The 15924-nt window shown below is 37.2% G+C and overlaps 1 protein-coding gene across 1 annotated transcript in view; it reads left to right on the top strand.

Moving 5' to 3' along the window:
* The window catches only part of CLHC1 (clathrin heavy chain linker domain containing 1), a 40505-nt gene extending 24936 nt beyond the window's left edge, over positions 1–15569 (top strand). The window contains exons 9-12 of the mRNA XM_047069250.1: positions 85–259; positions 7015–7217; positions 13310–13489; positions 15261–15569. Of these exons, the coding sequence (XP_046925206.1) occupies positions 85–259; positions 7015–7217; positions 13310–13489; positions 15261–15457 (755 nt within the window). The 3' untranslated portion in view covers positions 15458–15569. The remainder of the gene's footprint in view (positions 1–84; positions 260–7014; positions 7218–13309; positions 13490–15260) is intronic.
* Positions 15570–15924: the final 355 nt, after the last annotated feature.

Here is a 15924-nt window from a genome sequence, read left to right as displayed (position 1 = left end):
AAGAGATGAAAGTAATAATATGAAGTAAGAAAAAGCAAACTGTTACTTAAAGTATTCAACTCAAAACTTTTCTTCTCTCTGTAGCTGTTGGAAAAATTAGAGGAAAGCCTTTTCCATTACTCTTATTTTTTGAGGCCATCTTTAGCACAAGTCATGCATGCAGACATCCTATTGATGCAGAACTGACCCTGGAAGGAATCCAATGTGGATTATCTGAAAAACGTTTAGATTTAGTTATCAATTGGGTCACTCAGGAAAGGTAAGCAAAATTAAGCTTTTGACTTAATTTTGATATATGGTTAATGAGGTTGTTCTCAACATTTCAGTAGTTTTTTATCAGCACATTATCCTGAACAATTAATCCTTCAGAGACGATTTACTAAACATTCATGGAGTAACGGGGCCTAGTCACATAAACCCAGATCAGGAGTTGAGTAATAGTGGTTCATGGGATTATTCATGACCCATGAATTCATCAGTCAGGACAGAAAAGGATTTATCAGTATCATGCTACTGAGAGGGATAAGGCAGGAACTTGGATCCAGAGAGGTTATGGTTACATGTGAAGGATATACCTAGGAGAAAACTTATAAGCAGGATGGATATGGACCCATGTTGCATTTAGAATATATAAACCAGGGGCGCCTGGGTGGCTCAGTCCATTAAGCATCCAACTCTTTTGATCTTGGCTCAGGTCATGACATCCTGGTTCATGGTGAACCTGGTGTCGGGCTCCATGGTGAGTGTGGAGCCTACTTGAGATTCTCTCTCCCTTTCTCTCTGCCCCTCCCCATCCCTCTCTTTGTCTCTCTCTCTTTCAAAATAAATAAATAAACATTAAAAAAAATAAAAACATATACACCAGCAAGGACAAGCAGGAAATGCTTCTTGGAGTTGGATTTCAGTATATGTAGGCAGATTTGTACTAGAGCTCCCTTAGGTTGGATTCCTATAACCAAAGCCTCAGACATGATTGATAGAAGGTGGGCTTGTCAAGAAAACCCTATAAGAGAGTGAGTGAAGCAAAATAGGAAAGAGTGTGTGTATGTTTGGGAAGCCAAGAAAGGTTGTGATCTTAGGCAAGTTCTAATCTTGGTCTTATTTGTAGATGGATGGCTCTGGAGCATAAACCACACCAAAGAGCTGCCCCCTTTGAGGCAAGGGATCAGTCTTTTGTACCTCTCTGTTAGTCTCTATTAGGGCTATAGGCTGCCTGGATGGGGCATAACTTCCTAGGCCTGGTGGCTCCCATCAGCAAAGGGCAATTTGCTACAGAAGGGAGAGACATGTGAGCCACTGACAGCCAGCACCCAGAGGGGAAGGGTATGCTGTCTCAGTAATGAGGATCCGGGCAGAACATTAAATCAGCATCTACTGTAGTCAACCATTTGCACAACACAAATGTATTTTCTTCTCACTTTAATTTCATTCCATCTAGGCACAACTTCTCTAGGATTCTGTGGTTAAAATTCTGGGGGAAACTTAGAAGGGTTAGTCGAATGAACTATATATAGCCCTTGTCATGACAATTGATCATAGGGCTATAATTTGGTTTTTACACCTTTATGGAGATAGAATTTATGTACAATAATCTCTACATATTTAAAGTGTACATTATGATGAGTTTTTAGACAGCATTATGGGGATATAACTGACATTATAAATTGCACATATTTATAGTGTACAGTTTGACAAGTTTTGACATACGTATACACCCATGAAATCATCACCACAGTCAAGATAATCAACCTCATTCCAACCCCCACCACCATTTCCAGGTAACCACTGATCTGCTTTCTGTCACCTTAGATGAGGTTTCATTTTCTAGAATTTTATATAAATGGAATTATACATTATGTATTCTTTTTTTCTTGTTCTGCCTCTTTTGCTTTAGTTATTTTGAGATTCATCCACATTAATTATTACTCATTTTTCTCCTCTATCATCCATTTTATATTCTTCTCACTCTATTGGTCCTAATGGCTTGTCTGGTAGGATGACTGTGGTTTCCATGCCTTTATCAAACCATGATTATTGATTTACCCACTAATAGTTTTTAACTGGCCCGGGACTACCCAGCAATATCCCAGTAGATCATCTACCACCTGTAACAAGCAACCATATACTTAAGATTCCAAAGTAGGCACTTAAGGTTCCAAAAGTGCCTACTGAGTCCTGCTAAAGTTGGAGTGTTTATCCAGAGAACACCAATGACTTTAGAATTAGAACAGCTCATCATGAACTGGATTCTGACAGAAACACCAAGTCATGAGGTCAGGTGGGCTCAGAGAGTCCATCTAAAATCAGGTACGGTGAAGATAGTGCTCAAGCAGATCCAGAGTACACAAGTTAGCTTCAGGAATAGGTGGCCCAGAATTCATGTCAACTACCACCAACTGACCAACACAACTTCCACAGCTCACACCTAAAGCCTCATGCAGGGGTGGGGGTGACCTAAGACCAGCAGGCAAGGAAGAAAAAAACCCAAACTTGGTTCATGAATGGTTCAGGTTGTGTCCAGGTGATGCCAGCTTGTCGCTCCATCTTTTGAAGACATAGTAACATCCTTCAGGATGGAATGTACACTTTAAACTAGTGATGATTGTATGGTATATCTCCAGTACGTAGAATACTTGGGTCTGGGAGATAAAAGAGTGGCTCTGCTCAGCTGATTCCCCAGTAACCCACTTGGTGGAATCAAGGTTCTCTAGAGAAACAGAATCAATAGGATATATATACATACACACACCCATGAAGAAATTGGCTCCTGTGAATATGGAGGCTGATAAGTCTTAAGATCCACAGTCAGCAAGCTAGAGACCCAAGAGAGCTGCCAATGGTGTAAGTTTCAGGCTGCTCAAGACCCAAGAAGAGCCAATGTTTCTTTTTGAGTCCAAAGGTAGGAAAAGACTGATGTCCCAGCTAAGCGGTCAGGCAGGAGGAGTTCCGCTTTATATGAAAGAGGGTCAGCCTTTTTTGTACCCTCCAGGCCATCAACTGATGGGTTGAGAGCTATCCACATTCATAGCGATCTGCTTTATTCAGTCTACTGATTCAAATGTTACTCTCTTTCAAATACATCCTCACGGACTCACACAGAATAATATATGACTAAATATCTGGGCACTCTATGGGCCAGTCAGGATGACACATAAAATTCTCATGCCTGCAAATTTAGGTTCTGTGAGTCATAGTCAACTTGGGTTATCATGAAAAGGTAAGATTGTTACATAACAAGGCAGAGAGGAATATGTTTGGCCCTCAGGTTCCCTATTCCCTTAAAGAGAGCGTGATAATTGGATTTGAGTGCATGTCATTTACTGATAGACTACTCCTCGAGAAATATTATAAGTGAAGGAGTGAGATGGGATAGGGAAGCGGAAAGAACCAAGCTACGATGTGAACTCAGGTTAAAATCTAGTATTAGCTAGTATTACAGGGGGAGGACTATGGAACATAAATCCTGCCAGACTTGCTTCTTTTTGAATTATGGTACTGACCTTTTGTATTCCTTACTAATCAGTTGTCAGCTCTACACTACTGGGGGGTTGAAAGATAAGCATAATTTTCTGGGCAAGGTAGCTAGTCAGCTTAGGGCAACAGCTGGGGAAGGCTGTTCTCTGGGGAAGGCAACAGCTGTGAGCTGTTAGTAGTCAGCTGGGGAAGAGTCACTGGTCCAGTAAAGGGGACTAAAACAGTGTCTGCCTATTTATGAAGATCAAGCTACTTTTGCTGGGTCTGGTGGACATGGGTTGGGCTGTGAGTATTGGAAGGCAGAGTGAGGAAAGTCCTGTCATCTGTCTGGTAGCCACAGCCTGCTTATTTTTCAGTCTAAGGACTATGCTTGCTTGGTTCTGGATACATACAGATGTAGGCTACATATTAGAGAGTAGTTACAGTTCTCATATTTAAGAAGTATATCATAAGGGAGATGGAAGGACTAATGTAAGCACTCCCTAAATAACAAATTCATGATTTCTAAATGTCCCAGACTTAAAAATGGCAAGTTTGCATACTAGTGCCTACTGCCACCCATTTCAAATTCACCATTTCCCCTGCATGACACCGGGGAGTCCTAAACAGTCTTAGATTGATGGCACTATTGTTTACCAGTGTAAAGTATCTTTTTCCCACCCCCTCTTGTTATGGCCTTCACTTACTGTTCACGTAATAGTTAATTCTGTTTTAGGAAACTTCTTCGTACATATACCCCTCTTTTTACCCTTTGCCTCTTTCTTTTTCTACCTGGTCCCACCTTCTACGCCCTCTACAGAAAGTACTTGTCAGGGAGCACTGGAAATGGTTCAGACATGAGAACACCATTAGAAATGGTGTTCATTAACACCTGTTGTCTGGTGCAGAGACACATAAGACAAGATTAATTTCCCCACATATAGTGATTGTTCTTGGCCAATTCTACCTCTTAATTATAAGAATTTAAATTCTTCTGCAATTCCTTGACTGCATAAATTTGGAAAATACCACCACTCTTAAGGATCCTGAGATGATGTAACAGAATACTGAAGGTAATTCACATTCTTTATTCTTAGCCTCTTTCCTCTGGTCTCTGACTCCAGTGACCTGGCCTCTACCATATGGCTACCTTAAAAAGTTCTACAGTTCTTTCCTTGAAGCCCTGCACAGAGCCAGCCATAAAACAGCCTGGATTATAGACTAATCTTGGCTCTCGTAGTCATTCTTACCTGGGGAAAGTCTAATCACTTGACTCAGAAAGCCTAAACTTAAGAAATGTTTTGTTGGCATTGGCTCTCTAAATTGCAGATATTGCTCCCAGAAGAGGAAAATATCCTCTGAAATATTAACTTGACAAACCCAATCCTACAAAATAACAGTAAATAAATATGATGCATAGATTTAGTGATTGTATATTACCTTTATTTTGGCTTAAAAAAATCTACAATCTGGGGTGCCTGGGTGGCTCAGTCAGTTGAATGTCTGACTTTGGCTCAGGTCATGATCTCAAGGTTTGTGGGTTCAAGCCCCACTTTGGGATCTGTGCTGACAGCTCAGAGCCTGGAGTCTGCTTTGGATTTTGTGTCTCCCACTCTCTCTCTGCCCTTCCCCAACTTGTGTCTTCTTCTCTCTCTCTTTCTTTAAAATAAATAAACATTAAAAAAATCTATAATCTGGTTTATAATCAAATATACCTTAGTTTACTAATGGAGTTAAGCACATTATTTATTTATTTATTAGTCATATATATTCTCCAGAGCCAGTCTAGAGATCCACTTTCAGAAGTCTTCTTAGAATTGGAAACAGGGATGGGAGAGCCAAGAAGGAGACTTTGAGAAAACAGAAAGAGGGATGTAATGAGGTGATTAGGGGCAAAACAGGGACAGAGGTTCCCAGGCTCATTTTCCAGTTGGGTACAGGGTGCTTGACTACCTCCCTTTCCCCAGGGCTAGAATCCCTGTTTTTTTTCCCCCCTTTTTTCTTCAGGGCCAGTTCCATTCTTTTGGGGCTTGACCCTCTTCCTCCCTTTCTTTTTTTTAAAATTTTTTTTTTATTAAAAAAAAAATTTTTTTTTAACCTTTATTTATTTTTGAGACAGAGAGAGACAAAGCATGAATGGGGGAGGGTCAGAGAGAGGGAGACACAAAATCTGAAACAGGCTCCAGGCTCCAAGCTGTCAGCACAGCCCAACGCGGGGCTTGAACTCACGGACTGCGAGATCACGACCTGAGCTGAAGTCTGACGCCCAACCGACTGAGCCACCCAGGCGCCCCCTCTTCCTCCCTTTCAATATATATATTTTTTAAATCATACATCATCCTTTTGGAAAATGACAAACCAGGATAAAGCAACCTTAGTCCTCAGCTCTGCCCTTTTCTCAGGTGGAACCACATCATGTTAGCGGTGACCTCTTACAAAAATAAAATAATGGTATTAATAAGAGAAAGAAATACTATAATACTGGTATTATCATCTTGCTCTGGTTATACAGTCACTAAAATGACTGAAATAATTCCTTGTTCAGCCTTCGGAAACATTGTGGCTATAGCTACCAAAACCTATGTTTTGGTACTAAAATGTAAAAGTTAGGTAAATTGCTTATTAAATAATTGATTTATACTCAGAAGCTGCCTTTTGATTTCAGACACACTTCTCTTTGGCCACCCCAATAAACATGGCAGGCTTTATTTACTGAATTTTCAGTAAACACATTTTATAGGGATTTCAGGATTTTATTTAAATGTTACTGGTATTTTGTTACATGTGTACAGATATCAATATTACATGATTACTGTTACTCTGTAGCTATTAATTTAAAATAAAACTAAAGCACAGTGTCCGTACAACCAGTGATTGGAAGTGATATCTTAAATTATACCCAAATGTGTTTTGGCCTATGCTGATCGTTTCTAGGTGGAGTTAATGTGCAGATGGTTCACTCCAGTTGTGTTTGAAGATGTGCATTAAAATGTGATGACAAGGGAAATTGGGACATCTTAAATCCTTTTTTACCCCTATTGTTTTTTATAATTCTATAACAATTTAGAAAATAACACTGATGTCACACGTTTCTTGCAAACACTTGCAAGATCTGTCACTAATTTTGAGCTAAAATTTGTTGTCACTATCTTTAACCAACATTTAATGAATTCTTACATTCTGCAGGGTTTAAAATCTGTATAACTGCTGAGAACATTGAGATCCTCAATTATAAAATAATTTTTATTTACCTTGTTACTTTAAATTCCACCCGTCTTTTTTAGGAGAGTTTTAACCATGTTTGTAGATTTTTGAAAAAACTTGAGGTCAGTTTCACCAAAATGTCTCCTCCCCCTCCCCCACCACAAAAGAATATGTGATTATTTTTGTTTTTGTTAAATCTTGGATATGTTTAATTTCTCCTACATCAATTGTCTATTAACTTGTAATTCTTACAGACCATGGAAAATCCAATTCTACTGTGCTGAATTTTAAAATATTTTATTCTCATCCACTCACCATGAACTCTCTAAAGTATACCTATTGATCTGCTTGCTCTAGGCTCACATTTTCTGAGGAGGCTGGGGATGTCATTTATGATTATGGGGAGCAGGATACTTATAACAAGGCCAAGTGCCTGGCTTTAGCTCAGATGATCTACACTGAATGTGGCCTGCACAAGAAAGCTCTTCTTTGCCTATGTAAACAGGGTCAGATTCATGGGGCCATGGAATACATACAACAGTTCAAGGACTTTACTTCCAGTAAGTGAAAAAGCCTACTTATTGGTATGTATTCGAATTCTAGACTTTACTGGTAAGATCACACATGATAGTAGGCAATATTTTGGATTTACATTTTAAAGTCTATTTTACATATACTAATTAGATTTTTATAATTTTTGGTGAAAACAGTTAAGCTAGAACTGATTGACTTTCATGCTAGACATTCAAATACATTAGTATTTCTTCACTACATAAACGTTTAGTAAACTGTGGAATCCTGAAACATACAATTTTTGTCTGTCTGTTTTTAAAAAAAAACTAGCTTTTATTGAGAACCTACTATGTGCCAGATGTTCTCACACCCTTCTAGCCAGTCCTCACAGTAGTCCCATCAGGTAGTCATTGCTAGGCCTGTCGTACGAGTGGAGATGCTGAGATCCACAGAGGGAACACTGAGCTGAGGGAGTGAAGTTCACCAAGTCCTTGGTGCTAACGGAGGGTCCTGGGTAGCTGTGGCCAGCCCAGTCAGAGTGGTCTTTGCCTTAAGGTCAGTTGTTGCTGAGATCTTGTTTTTCTCCCATGTCTGGCAGAGGCATGAGGGACAGCCTCAGGCTGTCCTGAGGGGACGACCTGGCAGCCTTCAAGAAGGTAGATGTCTGGGTGTCTCTGCTTCTCTCCCTCTGAAGTACACAGTTTATTTTGCAGATATTTTAGACCATGCTATTTAGAGAATTTTTTTAAATAGCTGCACTTATTTGTTACATATGAGTGTATGTAAACTATGATATGAGCATTAAAAATGAAGAACTAGTAAAATAATGTTCATTTCAAAATTTTGAAACACTTAGGTTACAAGTAGGCAGTGATCTGAGAGCATTGTCAACCTTAGGGTAACTATAGTTGAATGAGCTGATCTCTTATGAATCTAGTTCAGCACTAACCTACGTGTACCGGCAGCCTGACCTCTCGCATATCCCAGGTCTATGTCTGAATTCTTATTTGCAGGCTCTGTACCCCAATTCTAAGAAGTTGCAAATAAGACAAACTACAGCACTTCTAGCTCATATTTTTCCGGGAAAGAGGATCATTTATGGCAGTTGAATCTGATTATTTTCAAACAATAAATTTAATTTTACTTAGCATCTATTTTTTAAAGTTATGAATTTTTTCATTTGTTATATTAACAGCACACTTGATACTATAGTTTGGCTTTTTACTTGCATTATCTTAATACTTACATTAACTATAAAGTAGGTTTTGTTATTATCCCTATTTTATAGATTTAAAAAAAAACTTTCCACAGAGAGGCTAACTAAGGCTCAAAGAGGTAAGTAATTTGCCTACGTACACACAGCAACAGGATAGAATCTGGCATAGTAGGTACTACTCAATATTTATTGAATGAATTAGATATTTTATTTTTATTATCTAAGTATACAGGTTCAGTTTCTGTTTTAAGTATTATTTTTCCACAGGTAAGAAATGATTACTCTAGAATTTATATTGACTGAAATGTGAATGAAGTTTCTGTTTTGCTTGCAAAATTTGCCTTGCATAAATGCATAGAAATGTGATTGACTCATTATTGTATTGTTCTGCTCCTGCATTATAATCTAAAATAATTATATGTTATTATAATAATTTAAGAAGTAATGACACTCTCTATAATTAGAACCTTGATATTTATCCTCAGAATTTATTTAGCACATCATAAGATGAAAATAATAACTTGAGAAAAAGTAGAAACCCTGAAAAATTGCTTTGCTTATTTTACTTTTTAATGGGAAACAACTACAGCTTTCCATGGTATCATGGGGCCTTGAGGGAAAGACTTAATTTTATACTTTCAGAAAAGAATGTTCTCAGATTTAGACTATCAGTTATACATTTACCAATTAAAAAACAAAAACCAAAACCACAACAAAACAAAAACAAAAATTATAAGAAAGTTTTGTTCCAAAAGCATAAATCTGACTAAAGGAGCATCTGTTTTAGAAATAAAAATTATTCCACCCCCCAGTAATATTTAGAATGAAACCTGAAATGATTTGTTTGTTCACCTTCCCCATTATCATTAAACAAGTGAATATACTTAAGTGGAAATTGGGTTATTCTAAATGTGAAGCTCTCAAACTTTTTGGTCTCAGGTTTCTTTTATTTACTTATTTATTTATTATGTTTATTTATTTTTGAAAGAGAGAGAGAGTGAGTGAGTGAGGAGGGGAAGGACAGCAAAAGGGAGACAAGAGGATTCGAAGTGGGCTCTGGCACTGAGAGCAGAAAGCCTGGTGAGGGGTTTGAACTCACAAACTGTGAGATCATGACCTGAACTGAAGTTGGATGTTTAAGCAATGGAGCCACCCATGCACCCCTCTTTTACACTTTTAAAAAAGCACTGAACATCCCAAAGAGCTTATATTTATATAGGTTATATCTGTTGATATTTATCCTATTAGAAATTAAAACAGAAAAATTTAAAATATTTATTCATTTAAAGAAAACAACAATAAACCCATCACTTGTTATCATAATAAAATATTTTTTATAAGAAATAACTTTTCCTTGGGGCGCCTGGGTGGTGCAGTCGGTTAAGCGTCTGACTCTTGATTGCAGTTCAAGTCATCATGTCAAGGTTTCATGAGCTTGAGCCCCACATCCAGCTCTGTGCTGACAGTGGGGAGCCTGCTTGGGATCCTCTCTCTCTCCCTCTCTCTCTGTCCCTCCCACACATGCACGTGCTGTCTCTCCAAAATAAATAAATATACTTTAAAAAACAAAAAAACTTTCCAAAACCAAGGAATTTCATGAAAAGAGTTGCATTTTCTACATTTTTGCAAATCGCTACAATATCTGGATTACTATAAGATAGCTGGCTTCCTATATCTGCTCCTGTATTCAGTCTGTTGTAAGACTACATGTCATATAGTCTTTGGAAAACACCACTGTATATTTGTGAGAGAATGGGAATGAAAAAGGCAAATAACAGCTTAGTATTTTTAGGAACATAGTTTTGACTTTATAAACCCTAGACCATATTTTGAGAACCATTGCTCTAGATGTTCGTGAGTTAAACATCTATCACACTTGGCATATCGGCCTTTATAATCATATTAAAACAGAATATCCATGAAAGGGGAACCCTCTTGCAATGTTGGTGGGAATGCAAATGGCTGCAGCCACTTTGGAGAACAGTATGGAGATTTCTCAAGAAGTTAAAAATAGGGACATCTGGCTCAGTCTGTTAAGCGTCAACTCTTGGTTTCAGCTCAGGTCATGATCTCACAGTTCGTGAGTTCAAGCCCTGCATTGGGCTCTGCACTGACAGCACAAAATTTGCATGGTATTCTCTCTCTCCCTCTCTCCCTGCCCATCCCCTGCTCACACACACATACTCTCTCTCTCTCAAAATAAATTAATAAACTTAAAAAAAAAAGTTAAAAATAGAACTACCCTATGATCTAGCAATTGCACTGCTAGGTATTTACCCAAAGGATAAAAAAAAATACAAATTTGAAGGGATATATGCACCCTGGTGTTTATTGTAGCATTGTCAACAATAGCCAAGCTATGGAGAGAGCCCAAATGTCCAGACTGATGATGAATGGATAAAGATGTGATATATATACACAATGGAATATTAGTCATCCAAAAGAATGAAATCTTGTCATTTGCAATGACATGGATAGAGCTAAAATGTATTATGCTAAAGAAATAAGTCAGTCAGAGAAAGACAAATACCGTATGATTTCACTCATATGTGGAATTTAAGAAACAAAACAGATGAACATATGGGAGGGAGAGAAACCATGAGAGACTTAAAGATAGAGAACAAACTGAAGGGTGATGGGGGGGGGAATAAGCTAGATGGGTGATGGGTACTAGGGAGAGCACTTGTTAGAATGAACACTGGGTGTTGTATGCAAATGATGAATCACTGAATTCTATTCCTGAAACCAATATTTCACTGTATGTTAGCTAAGTAAAATGTAAATAAAAATTTGGAGAAAAACCCCAAGAACATCCATGAGATAAAAATTGATTAATAACCTGTCAAACTAAGAAATGACGAAATGGATTCCAAACCATGGTAAGCAGAGGAGAAAGGTCATAGGATTTGAATTTGTGTTCCTTTGAACTAGTCAGAGGCCATATCTTGTACATACTTAAGTAAATAGTGGTTAATTAATCAATTCAAGGAGAGGGGAATTTGAATGCCTGATTGAATGAAACAGCAAAATGTGTGAGTTACGAAATGCTGGTGGCTGGGGGATGCTATATAAATAGCTTCAACTTAGTGAAGGCCAGTTTGAGTGACCCAAATCATAAACTTCTTCTACCTCTTCTCTAGGGAAATTAAAAAAAAATTGTTTGACTTTATTGATACAGAATTATATTCTGCTATTCCTTGCTTATTCTTTTATCATTTATCTCTCTTTTATTTATGTGTGTATGTGCATGTGTGTGTATATGTACATACATACAGTGCATCACACATATACTTATTGTTTTGGAGGAGCATCGCTAAAGATTGGAAGGTCATGGACTTGGGTGGATTAGATGAACTTCGTTCTCCTTTATATCATGTGTATAATTCTGGGAAAATTAACTTCTCTAAGCCTGTTTCCTCACTTTTAATGTGAGAATAATATCTCACTTATACTGAATATTAAATGCAGTGATTTGATATATGTAAGTTCCTAATACAGTAAATATGTGTTTAATAAACACTAGATTATCTTATATTATCAGTCAAAAAATTGCAAATTATGTTTATGGTAGTTCTTAAAAGGCTTTCAGGAATTATTCTGAATACTACCTCTGTTGTGACCAAAGAATAATATTAAAAATAAAAATTTTTTTTTAATGCTTAATGTTAATTTTTGAGAGAGAGAGGGACAGACAGAGTGTGGGCTGGGGAGGAGGGGCAGAGTGAGAAGGAGACACAGAATCCAAAGCACCCTGAGAAAGTAAATTTTTTACTTGAAAAACTTCAGTTAACACAAAGTTTATAAATTTAAGAATGTAAATCATGGGGGTGCCTGAGTGGCTCAGTCGGTTAAGCGTCCGACTTCACCTTAGGTCATGATCTCATGGTTTGTGAGTTCGAGCCCCGCATGGGTCCCTGTGCTGACACCTCGGAGCCTGGAGCCTGCTTCAGATTCTGTGTCTCCCCCCTCGCTCTCTGCCCCTCCCCCACTCACACTCTATCTCTCCCTCAAGAATAAATAAACATTAAAAAAATTTTTTCTAAATGTAAATCATAATTGTAGTATCAACTCAGTAGTTATCTAATATATTAAACCATATGAAATATCCTTTTTTGTAGTAAAGCATGGTCAAACGTAGGCAACTTCATATGGCTCAGCTACTAGCTACTTGAACGGGCTAATGGCTTCTTAAAGTCTTCATTTTTGAGTTTCTAAAATAATATTTTTAGGAAAAAAATTACTGAGCCCCTTTTTCTGTGCAAGGCACAGGAAGAAAGAAATTATACTCACTAGAAGTTGGCCCAAATGTGAACAGCAAGATATAGACAAACATAATATTGTTAGATGGAACCTTAGAAATTGGATATGCTAACACTTTCTTTTTTTAATGTTGATTTATTTTTGAGAGAGAGAGCAGGGAAGGGGCAGAGAAAGAGGGGGACAGGATCTGAAGTGGGTTCTGAGCTAACAGCAGAGAGCCTGATGTGGGGCTCGAGCTCAAAAACCGTGAGATCATGACCTGAGCTAAAGTCTGATACTTAACCAACTGAGCCACCCAGGAGCCCTAATGCTAGCACTTTTAAGATGCATAAATTGGGATCCAAAAGAATAAGGGACTGATGGAATTGTGGTTAGATCAGGTTTCCTGATTGCCAATCTAATTATTTCTATTCTACCACAGTTCTTTGATAATTTGTTTTCCTGGTAGTTCTTGCTATAAGTAGTTTTCTTTCGTTTTTTGCTATGCTGAGCATGATTTTTTTTTCTTCTTGATTGGAGATAGTAGTGTTGAGTTCACTGAGGGCTTTGGAAGGATTGGAAAAAGAAATGTTGATTGGCAGGTATAGATATTAGCTAATCCCAGTTTGTAGGTGATGTATCATATTAGGATGTTGAGACATAGTTTTTGAATTTTGCTTTCAGATGACCTGATGGACCTAATCAAGTTATGTCCTCACACTGAATTAATTCAGTGTCTCACTAGAGAATGGAACGGGAAACCACCATCTTTATCTTTTGGTCTTGCTATACTTCATCTGTTCTCTGTAGATATGAAAAAAGTTGGCATTAAGCTACTTCAAGAGATAAGTAAAGGTGGGAAAGGTAAGTATAATAAAATGTTGTTGTAGAAGAAAAAGTATTGGGTTATTTAGGGAAAGGTTCAAGATTATTATGTTTGAGTTAACTCATTCTTCCTAAGAATTCCTTCTTGGCAGGAATTGACTTTAGGAGTTTATAAATGTAAAGACTACCATGTCAATAATAGTCTGTTAACAATAGTATTTTTTTAAATTTTCTAATGTTTATTTATTTTTGAGAGAGAGAGAGACAGAGTGTGAGTGGGGAAGGGGTAGAGAGAGAGGGAGACACAGAATCTGAAACAGGCTCCAGGCTCTGTGCTGTCAGCATAGAGCCTGATGTGGGGCTGGAACTCATGAACTGCAAGATCATGACCTGAGCCAAAGTAGGACGTCCAACCAACTGAGCCACCCAGGTGCCCCAATAGTATTTATTTCTTGAGGGAATTACAAAGAAGAGAGAATCTTTGTGAAGATTTAGGGGAACATTTTAATAATTATATTAGCTAACGCTACTCTAAAAACTTTACGTATATTAATAAATATTTATATTTAATAACTTTTTATATATTTTAAGTGTTATTTAGACATAATCTTTTTTAAAAAAGTATTTATTTTGAGAGAGAGAGACTGTAAGCAGGGGAGGAGAGAGAGAATCCCAAGCAGGCTCTGTGCTCTTAGTGCAGAGCCCAACAAGGGGCTTGAACTCACAAACCATGAGATCATGACCTAAGCCAAAATTAAGCACTGGACACTTAACCTACTGAGCCACCCAGGTGCCCTTGGAAATAATCTTTCTATATTTTAATCTTAAACTAAATATATATGTACATGTCATTTACATATGATATTTACTCTGAACATAACTCTGTAGTAGGGTCAAGAATTACTAATGAAATCTCATTTTTTTCTTTCCTTTCTCTAATATAGGAACTTGAGCAGACAATTTGATTTTAAATTACTACATGGGGTTTAAGAATGAATAGCAGATTACATTAAAACATATTTGGGAAGATAATTTTGAAATTATAGATATCAACTAAATTATTTTATTTGACAGAGTTATGGTAGAAATAAAATAATAGTGATGACAATGTTTTAAGAAGATCTTTCATTAAGTATCATAAGTAATGCAGGTAATAGATAAGAAATGAGTTCCCTAAATAAATATATTCCAAGGGGGTCACTGTAATTGATTTTCAAAAGCAAATAATCTCCTTAGTTTTATTTAATAAACTCATTCTCTTATATCCTTAGAAAAAATATTTGTTACAGAAGCCCCATCATTAAGAGGTCTCTCTCTATCAGAGATAAGATGGAGGGCTTACCGAAGAGGTTTTGAAGCACTTGGGTCAGCACTACTAGGGAATTTATAAAAGAATTTGAAGGATCATGAAAACTAGACCTGTAAGCCCTCAATTACATGATAGTGTCTAATGGTACCTTGTAGACTCTGAATAAGGCTGAGCCCTCATTCTTCATTTTCTAAGCTCCCTTCCTTGTAACTTTCAATATCTGCTAGCCTTACCAAGAAGGAGATGAGTAAAGGTGTGGGAATGTGAGACATGGTAGAGGGTTGAAGTGAGGCATGAAAAGGTTCATGAAAAAGCAGAAGAAACTAACACTTGATTACTTACCATGAGTTGGATGAAGCGCTCCACATTAAACTTATAGGAATCAGGTTTAATAGTAAGTGAGTTGAAATGATACCCCTTTCTATTTTTGAAGAATTGCTAAATATGGATTTTCAAATAAGAATAGGTGACATACTATAATATTATAATTTTTTTCCTTAGGTATAGTCGAACATCTTATGATAAATGATCCATTTTGCTCATTAGAAAACTGGCAAGAAGTAGCAAATACATGTTTACAGAATGGCTTTGACAAATTATCTCGTGACATCATGTCCATTCTTCGATCTCAGGCTGGAGTTACAGAAATTTCTCAAGAAGATGATACAGTCAACTTAATGGAACATGTTTTTTGGTAGTGCTACATCTTAACCAGTTGAGGGAGCTTGTATAACATTTTATGTGTGTTGGTTGGACAAACTGATTTTGGCATAACTAACTTATAAATAAATCCAAAGTGTGAAGCTCTCAGAAATCATGCTGCTCTTATTATGTTGACATTTAGATTTGTCCTTGAAACATTTAGACTATTGCTTTCTTTTTCTCCATATGGTCATTTCTTACATTGAATCTTGATAAAATCCAAGAATGTAACTCAGTTTAGGTATATACTTCTATCTAAAGGCATAAGCTAACATCTAGATATATTCTTTTCTGGTGATCACATTTCATAGTAAGAACTGGGGAAGGTGTGGGTAATATCCTGTCAGACTAATTTCCCAAATATTGAATGCTATGAGCCTGATTTTTAACAAGAAAGACAGGATGCCATTTTGAGGTTGGACTCACTGGTGAAATCCTAAGTATAGTAATTTTGTATTACTGA

Source organism: Lynx rufus, unplaced genomic scaffold, assembly GCF_022079265.1.
Source record: "Lynx rufus isolate CCGP_SWC_20201006 ecotype Redwood Valley unplaced genomic scaffold, mLynRuf1.p SCAF_8, whole genome shotgun sequence".
In the NCBI taxonomy this organism is placed as follows: domain Eukaryota; kingdom Metazoa; phylum Chordata; class Mammalia; order Carnivora; family Felidae; genus Lynx; species Lynx rufus.
This window is presented reverse-complemented; position numbering and strand designations above follow the sequence as displayed.